This window comes from Antechinus flavipes, chromosome 4 (genome assembly GCF_016432865.1).
Source record: "Antechinus flavipes isolate AdamAnt ecotype Samford, QLD, Australia chromosome 4, AdamAnt_v2, whole genome shotgun sequence".
NCBI lineage: Eukaryota > Metazoa > Chordata > Mammalia > Dasyuromorphia > Dasyuridae > Antechinus > Antechinus flavipes.
Genome location: NC_067401.1, coordinates 360012323 through 360024770, shown reverse-complemented (window position 1 = coordinate 360024770; position 12448 = coordinate 360012323). Strand labels below are relative to the sequence as shown.

The following is a 12448-nucleotide window of genomic DNA, read 5'->3' as shown; positions in this document are numbered from 1 at the left end:
TTAGTTACTTTCAGTCTTGTTTGACTCTGTTACCTCTTTTGGGGGTTTCTTGGCAAAGGTACTGGAGGGATTTGCCATTTTCTTCTATAGTTCATCTCATAGGGTAGGAAACTGAATCATTAAGGGTGACTTGCTCAGGGTCACACAACTAGTAAGTCTCAGGCCAAATTTGAACTCAGGTCTTCTACTGTGTCCACTATGTTACTTTCTAGTACATAACTGAAATTCAAATTGGTTCCCCTCCCAAATACAGTTGTTGGATTCACTTACATTGCCTATTTTCTCAGAGTCTTTCAAGGTCCTCTTCATCTTACTGCCAGCCTTACATTTATGCCTTTTGCATTACCTTGAATGGTATAGTTGAATTAAGCCCAAATGGCTCTCATTCAGTTTGTGAAGGGCCAGCATTCCTGAACTAGAGCTGTTGTCTGTGTGGGGAGGAGCAGGAACAAGGGAGATGGCTTACCAAGTGATAGATGGGCAGAGCCTCCACATTCCTTTGATCTGTAATGAATCCATTTAGCTGAGCTCTGCAATACCTCAGAAAGAGTTGCCAAGAATTCCACATGTTTCCATCCCTACTGGTCTTCCCAGCCAGCCCTGGCACTCTTGCTATAATAGAGACAAAATTATCATAGACACCCATTTTCAATTTCTCCTGAAAACTCAGGTTGAAGAAAGCATATTTATTAACCAAGGTTTGTCCTGTTTCTCTGGATCAAAAGGCAACTGGTAATAATAGTAATTAATTGTAATCAGCATTTTATGATTGGGTTCACTGAGCAGAAGAGGAAGAAGATTGGACTTAGAACTTTGTTTTGCTTCAGTCTCTCCAAAGCTTAAGTGGGGGTATTTGTTGTGTGAAAATTCTTTTCTTCCTTCCAAAGTGGGTGTGGTGGAGGGAGTGCCCTCTTTGGCAGCTTAATAGTAAACAATGATAAGGAGATGATAATTTCTCTTGAAAAGATCAGTGTGTATCCTTGTAGAGAATCATCATTTTGGATCTATGTGGTCCATCTTCTTGGACCTCAGGAAATGCTGATAGTTTTGTTCTGGTTTTGTTTTTTGTTTTTTATCCAAGATAGGGACTGGATCTATGGGGGATCTACTTTTAGTAGATTTCATTGGTTTAAGGTATTTCCAAGTGAGGAAATTCCACAAATAGAGGCTAGCACTTTCATTTTTTCCCTCATCTTAAAAAAAAAAAAAAAAGCTCATTATTTGAACTTATTAAGTACCCTATAACGTAAGCACTTCTAAGACTGAATCTGTTCATAAACAGCTTGCTTTTTTTTTTCTTAAAGCATGTAGTATATTCACCATGATATTTCCAAGCTTGTCCTGCTTGTCAGTGTTTCCTGTTTACTTTTGTTTTTTAGTTGACTCCATCACTGTTTTTCCCTCTTCCTAATTTCTTCTTCCAAAATTAAGGAAAATATAAAATCCCTGAATCAGAGAAATATTCAAGCCAAACAAATCCCCACATTGGCCGTATACAAAAATATCTTTCTTCTGCACCATAGCAGGATTTTTCACAGGTCCTGTGGAATCAATGGCATCATGGTTACCTTTAAATTGATCAGGATTTCTAAGTTCTCTCTTCTTTCAGGATATTTTAAAGATATTGAAGTTATTGTATAAATGATTTTAGTTATCTTTATTCTACTGTGTCAGTTCATGAAATCTTACCATTTCTTCTTATAGTAAGTTCTTAATGGCCCAATAATATTACCCTGACATTCAGATATCATAAGTGGTTCAATTATTTCTCATCTGATAGACACCTGTCCAGTTTCCAGCTCTTTGCCATTCCAAAACACGTACAGATACTTTTCTTCTTTCTCTTTCTCTGATTCCTAGTATTGATGTCCAGTGGCCTCCCAGAATGGCTGGAAGAGTTCACACCTCCACCATTTCAATATTTCTGTTTTTCCATAGCCCTTTGAACAATAATCATTTTCCCTTTTTTATCATCTTGGCCTACTTGTGGGTACAAGATTTGCAACCTCGGAGTTTAATTTATCTCTCTCCTATTAATAGTGATTTGGAGCCTTTTTTCATATTTTATTGTTTTCTCCATGTGAAACTGCTTTTTTTGTATACTTTATCTATTAGGGAATGTTCTTTGTTCTTAAATTTGAATTGATTCTGTATATATCTTGTTGGTGCTAAAGCTTTTAGAAAGATTTTCTCCACCAGCTAATTTCCTTTATAATTGTAACACTTTTATTTGTGCAAAAACTTTTCAGTTTTATAAAATTAGAATTATCCATTTTATATTGTGTGATCCTTTCTATCCTCTCTGAAAGTTGGAGTATTATAGTCATTTATAGCATTTAGAAGCAGGATCCAAACCCAGCATTTTCTGTTCTTTATCCATACTGCAGGACATTGTCTTTTAGGTGATCCTTACGTATTCTTTTGCTCCTCTTTCATTTACCCTTTCTTCTTGTTTACTGCTTTTTAAAAAAAAATTTTTTTTCCTTGTTTGCTTTTTTAGAAAAGAAGCGTTACCGAGAGTCATATATCAGTGACACTCTGGAGATGGACCTGGACCAGTCCGACAAACACTCTCATGGGAGTGGGAGCAGCAGGGGCAGTGGCCGGAACCACCATCACCGGCTCTCCCACCGCTCCACAGATAGCCACGGCAGCTCCCACACCTCTGGCATCGAGGCCGACTCCAGACACCGAGTGTCCGTGGAGATGTCCGTGGACGAGCCCTTTGGCATGGAGCTGGGCCATGATAAAGAGAGGTTCTGCAGCTCCACCACCAGCCACAGCAGCTCTGGCATAGATAGCAGCAGTAAAGGGAGAACTGAGGATGGTGAGTGGGTGGGGGAACCGGGGGACCAGGAATGGGGAGGTTCTGGCCTCCTTCTAAGAGAGTTTGCTTGGTCTGTGAGGAGCTTAGCTCTCTGAGATCCAGGTATCACAAATACCTTTTCTTTTGCTTCTTGCTGTAGAGGTGGAGGTGATGGTAGACGGGCCAGAAGGTGTGACAGTAGATGATCCGTTGGAAAATAACCGATTGGACCAGACACATGAAGGGGTATCTCTATATGACTGTAAAGGTGAGGACTACTCAATTTCGGAATGTTACCATGGAAAGCTTTCCCTGTTCTACATCCAGCTTAATTATGAGGCTCTGAGCCATTCATCTAGCTTCTCTGGGCATCCATTTCCTCAGAATGTTAAAAACAAAGGAATTATATTTTATTTCTAATTTATATTGTAATCTTCCTGGGGGGAGAAAGAGGAAGAAGGGAACCAAAGGCATAGCAAGGGGATAACTTCTTGTATTTCCATACTGCTTTAAATATCACAAAGTATTTCTGTGATGTGGAGAGGAAATGGTGGATTTGGAGTCTGAAGACTCTGCTTTCATGTTTCAATTTCTTCCACTTAACTCCCTGTATGACTTTGGACACAGACTTTTCAGGCCCTAATTTTCTCATCTGTAAAATGAGCATTGCACTAAAGGGCGCTGAAAATACCCTTAGTTCTAAATCTTAATATTTCATGGACTTTAAATTTCCCTGTATCGTAAAAGAGTGATGAAAGGACTATTACAGCCATTTTGTAAATGAAAAAAATGACTCATGGATGTGCCATTGATCACATAGCTAAAAATGTCTGAACTAGGATTTTGGTCAACATTACCCACTTGAAGGCAAATTCTTTTTACCATTAAACCATTGCTAGTCTTCAACTTTATCATGATAATTACATTCAAAGTAATTTTAAAATAAATATTTCCTGAAATATTGATAAATATGGAAATAATTCCTTTTTGAAATATTGAAGATATGTAAGTTGTTTTGTGAGTGGCTTTCCTCATATTTCATAAAGAAATTCCAAATTGCCTCAAACAACTCATTGTCTGATATATGCAAGCAAGGCAGGGTGGATAAAAATTACTGGAGAATGGCATCTCTCAGTGGGTCAGTCTGTATGTAGAGCTTGAGTAAAGGTTTATCTGAAGATTTCAGCTTTGTACCCTTAAACCCACTGACTGGGGCAGATTGTTGGCATGGAAGGTTGAGTTCTAAGCTGTAACAAAAGAGTGGGGGGGAGCTGTTGGCTGGGAAATGAGGGGATGAGTCTAGAAACCTGTCCGTCCTTATTGGCTTTTTTTCCCCTACAGCCTCTCACCAAGAACCTTTTGCTGTGGTACAGATAACATTGGTCAAGATGAAGGGTCAGAGTGTTGAATCCCTTAACCAGGTACCAGAGGGTGACTTGTGTGCCAGTTGAATGTCCTTGGTCTTTTTTTTTTTTTAACCTTTTTAAGTATGCCCACATAAATGTTGAACCTTATATCCTTCATCTCCAGTAGATAATAGATGTCATAGTCCAGTTTTTCTACCAACATATGTGGATTAGTACAACTGGGTATTCTTATTGCTCCCCTCCCCCCTTTTCCCTGAGAAGGTTGGCGTGTTAGCAGCCCAACTTTTTCTTCTTGACTTTACCCCAAACACTAATAATAAGCATTATTTATTATTTTATTTATTATGTTATATAATTATATATATTATATTATTATAACAACATTAATAACTATATAGTACCCACTATGTGTCGGGTACTGTATTAGATGCTTTCTTTACAAATATTCATTTGATCCTTACAACAACTCTGGGAGGTAGATGTTATTATTATCCCCATTTTACAGATAAAGAAATTGAGGAAAACTTGGGGCTGATTGGATCGGGTCTTCCTGACTCTGTGACCTTGTACTCTAACCACTTTATTACCTAAAACCCTCTCTTGGAGGATGTACCTGAGTAGGTCTCTGCTGAAGGCAGTGAGAACTTCTCTTACCCCCCACGCAGCTTGATTCGGACTCATCTTGTTTTGATACCTTTCAGTTTGGTTAGCCTTGTTCTTTGTTTTGGCCACGTGTCCTCAGGGTGTGTATGTTGGGGATGTGAGGGGCTGAATGCCAGTTACACAGAAAGAAAGCACTTCTTTTAAAAAAAAAAAAAAAAAAAAAAAAAGGATTGTGAAATCTTTCAAATCTGGTTCCACCCAACCGCCTCTAACTCAGAAGTTTTCCTTATTACCATCCTCACAAAGAATTCATTAAGCATCAAATTGCATGTGGTTCTGTGTGAGACCCTCTGAAGTAGAAGCCCCCCTTCTCTCTCCAAGAAACTCAGGAATGATGTCTTAACTGGTGTGGCCCCACCTGTCAATTCTCTGCAAATGGAAAGACAAAAGCATTCATCAGACACAAGGAGTCAGATGCAAGTTAATAGTATTGGAATTTTAGGGGTGGGCAAGGCAGAAATGGCCATTTGGGCCAATACTGAGGAGAGACGTGCCAGATTTGGGGAAAGCACATGACTTTTTTAACTGGATTATACTTTAGCCTGGTGCCTGTCATATTTTTTGAATTAATTTAACCACATGATTTTGGAAGAGACCAATTTTCAGAGGCTTTTCATTCCCCAAAGGGGCAGCGTGATACTAGATTTTTTTTGAGTCTAGACCTCCCACTCCTCTCCTTGCTCCTCATTTAAGGTTGGTTCTTGGTACACTCCATATTTACTCTGGGAATTACGAAAAAAAATCCTCACTCTCTGACCATATTGTTGATATTCTGGGCACTATGAATGTTGGTTTTTTTTTTTTTTTTTTTTTTTTTTTTTAACTTTTGTTTCCTTTTTTAGCAAATCCATCATTCAAGTTCCCATGGGCAGAGACTGTCTTATTTAAACTGTATTTTCCCTAGCACTGAATACAGTGATTGTCACAAAGTAGGTGAATTTGGAAAAACAACTGCTTGGCAGATTTGACCAAGCTCATATATAGTGTTGCTAATTTGAATGAGATCTGAAGTGTACTGTCTAATCTAACTCATATTTGAATAGTCTTTTCCCCCATATTATCTGATAAGTCAATAAATCGGTCAACTAGCATTTAGTAAGTACCAGTTATGTGCTGGCATTGCTCAGTACTGGTGATAGCAAAAAAAGCAAAAAACTATCCCTCTTCTCAAGGAGGAAGAAATCTTTTAAAATTTTTTAGAGTCCCCAAAGAACCCCCAGCACCCAAATCTGGTCCAAAGGACCCTGGAACATACATTTCTTTCTTTTGACATTTAACAAAATTTAACCACTCAAGCGGCTAGCACATGTAGAAGTAAGAGGCAGTGGGTAAGGCGGTGAATAGAGTCAGAAAAATATATCAGGCACTTAGCATTTGTGTGACCCTTAATTATTTAATCTGTATCTCAGTTTCCTCAAGTTCCTCAGGATTTTTGTGAAGGCCAAATAAGAAATCACTTGGCACTTTAAAAACACTATAAACGCTAATCATAATTACATATATTTTTTTCTTTTTTGCCCTCAACAATCTAATTGAAGAGATGGGAAAGATAGTATCTGGGAAAATGATAGTATTTCCTAGTCAGTAATCCTAGGGCAAAGATCTTGATCACAAGGATAGAATATGGTGCCAGGGAAGTCCAGTATTCCTCAGGATCTGGTTACCTTTTCATCCCTCCCCACTGGAGTTTGGAGCAGTTGTCTGAGGTCTCTCAGTTCAAAGTGGTAGGATATATCTCCCTTCCATGATGAATGTGGCCAATGGGAGGACATTTTAAGATTCAGTTTGTGTCTTCATCTTCTCTCCAAAAGAAATGGTACATTGTACTTACTCAAGTGCCATTCATCTCTTTTGGAAAGGAGAAGATGAAGCACATAAACTGAATTAAATTATACACAAATGAACATAATCATTTAACAGTGGGATTGTAGCTTTCTGATTAAGAAAATCTTTGTAGTGAATTGATAGGGAGAGCCCATCTATACTGATCATGATAACTCTTTTCATCTTTATCATTAAGTGGTTTTTGAATCTGAATAATTGACTCGTGTTTGAGGTTCTCCCCCTCATGTTTTCTTTTTCATCTCGTAGGTCAGAGAGATCAAAGCCAGGGAGTGCTCGGACCAGCACAGCCAGAGCCTGGATGATGTCCGCCTCTACCAGCAACGGCATCTGCCCCTGAACGCCAATCTTTCTTCCCCCACTTCTCAAAGCTACACTTTTGGCTGCGCCCCAGAGGATAAGCTGGCTACCTATGGCTGTGTCTACTCTACGGCTGATTATAAGACCAAGTCTGCCCTCTATGGGAAGAGATCTATGAACTGCCTCTCACTGGATCTTCTGGGGGAAGACCAAGTGCCAGAAGAATTCGTAGTTTAGACCAGGTTACTCCAGTGTGGAGGTGGTTTGTGGCGTGGTAGCCTATGAGAGAAAAATGAAGAGGTCACCTCAGGTCTTGTGGACAACTGCAGAAATGCATGCTCTCCTCACAGAGGGAGAATGCGATGTGGTGCTCACCATCACCAAGATTACTAGAGTACACATGATTCATTGAGCACATTTCTGGCGCTGCTTCCTCGCTGGCTTAGACGCTGCCCCAGAAGTTGATTTCAATCTCCTGGGCAGTCTCTGGACTGCCAGACAGAAGGAGCCAGTCATACAAAAACCTTCCATAGAATGTCAGCATTCATCATTGTCTTCCACAGGATTCCAGGAAAAGAGCAAATCTCCAGTTGGACTTTAAATGTCCTTTTTATGTGGTGTGTTAATGTTTTTCCTATAGGTCTAGAAGGTAACTGGGCAATTTAATTCAAGCAATAAGCATCTATAACACGCAAGACATTGTACCAGGCACTGGGACTAAAGACAAAAACTGAAAGAATCCTTGCCCGTAAGAAGCTTACATTCTTCTGGACCACAGAAGGTGCTTTGGATTCAGTTACAATGATGTTTTGGTTCTTCCAGATACATCATGAAACCAAACTCTAGGTTCCCACTGACAACTAAGCCTAAATGGCTTCTTTATCAATTTCTCTCTCCTCCTGCCTCATGACCAACCAAGGGGAGGACAAGGGGGAGGGGAGAAGAGAGAAGAGGTTTTTTTGGGGAAAAATAAGATCTTTCCACCTTGAGGATACCTTTGATTCACTTTTTGGAAAGTGATGGAAAAGTTGAAAAGGAGTGGCAGTAGGCAAGAAATGTGTCAACAGTAATTAGTATTTTAGGTTCAGAATGAAGAGCCCTGGAATCTCAGAGCTTCAGCTCTGTACCCCTAGCTCACCTAGGCTAGGCCAGCCACCTGGGTAGTTCTGTATCACTGTTTCCTTGTCTACAAAATTGTAAAATTTGATGACTAGAAAGTTGACTGTACTTGAATGGAAAGAGTCCCATAATTAATACATTTAAAGCATAACACAGGTTTGACTTCAGGAATGTATGAATGTGTTTGCATGGATGCTATTCTCAAGGGAGTGAGAAGGTTGGTCACTTTCCACTGGTGGGGTTCCCAAATTAAGCTTTTTTGTTGCTTGTTTTGGGGCCACTCGGGCTTGCTTTTTCCTTTTTGAATGACTTCTTTGAAATTAGCTAAGCTCATATCTCTCAGCTAATAGTCTAGCATACACTGACATCTGAAAGTTCCTAAAATCATATGTGCCAATGAAAAGACAGGCAGGCAGAGTCCCTCACCCAACGAGTACCTTCAGTTTCACCTACATCAGGTGACATTGATAGTACTCAAATCTGTTCTTTTTTCATGTATGTGGCTCTTGAGAGATTATTAGACATGAAACCAACACAACTCTAGACCGAAAGATAACCTCCTAGGCAAAAGTGGTAACAAGAATGAGATCAAAGTAGCCATTTTACTGAGTCTCCTAAACAGAATATTCTTAGAGAATGGTGTAACTTTGTTAATAATTAGCCCATCCTGTGCATTGATCCTTTAATGACTGACTTTTTTCTTTATCTACCTTCATTCTTTCCTCTCTTTCTCTCTTCCTTCCTTCCAACAAATTTCTCATGTGCTGAAAAAATAAGTTCCTTGTAAATCCCTATGCAACATCCTGACACTGAAATGGGGGCAGATCTATGGAATTTTCAGCATTGTAGTCAATGATCAATGTCTTATGAAGAAGTTAACTGGGGACTCCTGGGAAATTCACCTGCTATTCACCAATCAGTTTTGCCACAGTACCTACTTTGCGGTAATACATTGAATGAGTTCAGAGTCTTAACTCAGACTCCTCAAGCTGAGGAAGCTGGCCTTTCTGCAGCCACCATTGCTGACTCCATAAATATATGGACAAACCTGAGTAACTATCTTCCTATTGCTTTTTTCCCCCTCCAAGACCTATGTACTTCCATTTAAGCAATGTCACTTTTTTTTTCTTAATTTTAATGAGTTTATATCTTTAGGTCAAGTTGTGTTTCTGTCTCTGTCAGTGCTTTTTAGTTTTTCATGGTGATAGTTTCTTGAAAAACATTAATAATGGGGCATCCTATAAATGATGAATTTGTTGACCTTAAACTACAATCACTATCAAAGCAAACACATAGTTCATCTTCTTCATGGGCAGGAATGGGGTGAGGGACTGGAAGAAGGTAGTCATTCTTTCTACTTTGGGGTTTAATATGGAATCATCAATCATGAGGCATTATGACAGTGTGCAGGTATGCATACAGGGTCCCAAAAATTCTTTGGCTATTAATTATTGTGCTCCTTCAGCCTTCCAGTATCTTCAAAGGAATGTATTCCCTCTTCCTCCCCAGATCATGATAAATAAGAAAACATTTTCCTCTCCCCGACTCCCTTACAAGCTCTCCACTGAAAGTGAGTCAGCTTCAGTTACAGGTGGCCTTGCTCCCCATGCCATCCATCAACTTGTTGTCATTTGGGTATTTGCTGTGTAGCCTGTTAAAAGGCATGGATCATTTTAATAGACAGGCCTGTCTGCATCACCTGATGGGAAAGTGGAATCTTACATTTGTATTTTTTCCAGAATGGACACAGTGAAAGAAAGTGGTTTTTTTATATACTTATTCACTGCTCCTTCACAGGACAAGAGCTGCATGAATTCTGCTACCTGTCTTCAAAGCAGCCCCTTCTGCTTGCTTCTAAGTACAGCTCTGCTGGGGGAAATGCTGCACTTTTGAGTTGTATAGCAGGGATTTCATGCTGGTGGTCCATGTATATTTTTATTTATTTGTAATAACCATGGGCTGTTGTCCCCTCCCTACACAACCCCACTTGTACTTTGAACGAAGAAGATAGTATTCATTTTTGTTTAGGCAGAATTGATCTATATTTTGTTATTTTATATTTCTAAAGTATTAATATTGAATCACTGTGAAACCATTCTTATGCAAGATTTTTGTAACCATGGGACATTGTTATCTTTAGTACTATATTTTGTATCTTGATTATATACCTGGTTCACATTGTTCATATTAAAGCTTTTTGTGGGGGGAGGGACTGGATAGGGCAGACATTTAAGACACAGTATTCTGGATGGTTTATACTCCTGTGCTATCTTCACTGTACTGAAACGTGTTGCTTCTCCTTTCTGTGAAAGGAATCTTTGTATATACCATGCACGTGTAATAAAGAACTGAAAAATGTGTACTTGATTCTTTTTATCAGAAGGGCAGCAAGGAGGGGAAAAAGCTTGGTCTTACAGCATGAGGTGGGGCTCTAGGTGCCGTGTGAAGACTTTGGGAGAAAATCCTGCTTCTGGCTTCGTTCCAGTTGCCAGCAGGAATTACCAAGTTTGGACAAAGGTGGCTGGGAATGGTTATTCCATATGGTGGTCAAGGTTACTTAAAAAGGCAGAAATGACTGGTTAAGAGTAGGTGTCCACCAATTACTTTGCAAATTGTGATTCGTAGAGATCTATGCATCCATCCATCCCCAAGCTTTCTGACTTGTTGAAAGCATCCTTATTTCCACATACTCTAGTGAGATCTGTTAAAGATAAAGCTTAGCTTAAAAAGGCCAAGGTCTTTCACGGATTCCAGGACCATCTCCAGTCGTCCTGATCTATTTCTTGCCACTGGACCCAGCTGACTCCGGGGAAGAAAATGAGGGTGGATGGCTTTGCACAGCCCTCCCTCTCATAAATTCTTGCATGTCATAGCATCACCTTCCTGATGTCATGGTCCTCTTGAGAAAGGACAAATGACTACAATATCATTTGGCCAAATATTTTTAATGTGATGCATACTAGCCATGTTGTGCTTTCTCAGAGGCTGTCTCTTTTTAAATTAATATGACAATTGGTGAAATTCTTTGCTTGTAAAAGTGCTTTTCAAACTTAACTACAAATGCTAGCTATTGTGATTACTGTATTCCCCAGTACTTAGCACATAATAAACACTGAAGTACTTTGTATTTATCTACTGCTACTATCTTGCAGAAGCAATATGTCATGAAGAAAGTTTCAGAGTTTTGAGTTCTGAGTTCAAATCCCTAAATGTCTTGGTTCAAATTCTTCAATTCTAGCTGGGTGACCTCAGATAAGTCAGTTCCTGCTTATTCCAGTCAATTAAAATGAGATGTTCACATTGCTATAACACAAAAGCATGTTGCTTCAATAGATGATGAAACAGGCCATTTCCATTCCTTGAAGCCAAGATCCAGGATGGCAGTAAATAGTGCATCAAGAAGACTTGAAGTCAGATTCCTCCAACATATGGGAGCTTTGGGCAAGTTAGCCTTTCCTGACTAAGCAGTTTTCTGATGTACACTGAAAAGTGTTGAAGTGCATTGGTAAAGCAAGTTCATACCAACTTGCATACTGATCCAGTCTTTTTTCAGAGCTTTTCTGAAGCTATAGCTAAAACCAGTTTGGCTGCTTTTGATTGGTTGGTGAATATAAGGATAATTTCCCTAGGCATTTCAAGCTCTCAAGTTGCCATGAATAAAATGAAAGAACAGTGATAAAGAAGTTTTCTAGGAAGCAAGGGCAGAGCTTGAAATAGAGGCTAATGGTAGCACTAAAGGAAGACTAAAATGCAGGGAAATTTTCTCAGACGCTCATCTTAGCCATCCCTCATGTGACTAAATGGATGGATATTAGAGCAGTGAGACTAGTGAGAGCTTTCCTGAATTACTTTGGGAGCCAAAGCAGCCCAATAAACACACACACACATACATTTATAGCTTTTTAAAAAAGAGCTTCTAAAAGGAAAACACCTTTGGGAAAAGTTGCATTATATAGAGGGAGGTAAAACCAATGTTATGGAGTGGAAGATTAGCTGGTTTCAGACTGAGAAAATATATGTTGCAGTCCCATCTCTATTATGTACTTGCTGTGTGGCCCTAAATAAAAATGCATAAAATCCAAGACTGCAATTTGCAGAGGAGGTGCCATCACCTGAAAATCTTTACAAAAATGAAATCATGAGTCCAGAACTATTTTCCCCTTCTCCCCATCAAAAAAAAAAAAAATGTTTCTATATAGTGCTTGGACTTCAACTCAATGATACCACTCCTTTAAGACTACTCCAAAGAGTTCAAAAAAAGAAGGAAAGATTATATTAGTATAAAAGTATTCATTATAGTTCTTTTTGTGATGGCAAAAACAAAAAAAACATACAGAAAAAAAACTAAGGA

At 39.1% G+C, this 12448-nt stretch overlaps 1 protein-coding gene across 1 annotated transcript in view; it reads left to right on the top strand.

Moving 5' to 3' along the window:
* Nucleotides 1-10455, top strand: part of FRMD1 (FERM domain containing 1) — a 45927-nt gene extending 35472 nt beyond the window's left edge. The window contains exons 10-13 of the mRNA XM_051998136.1: nucleotides 2501-2827; nucleotides 2967-3074; nucleotides 4148-4227; nucleotides 6928-10455. Coding sequence (XP_051854096.1) covers nucleotides 2501-2827; nucleotides 2967-3074; nucleotides 4148-4227; nucleotides 6928-7215 — 803 coding nt within the window. The 3' untranslated portion in view covers nucleotides 7216-10455. The remainder of the gene's footprint in view (nucleotides 1-2500; nucleotides 2828-2966; nucleotides 3075-4147; nucleotides 4228-6927) is intronic.
* Nucleotides 10456-12448: the final 1993 nt, after the last annotated feature.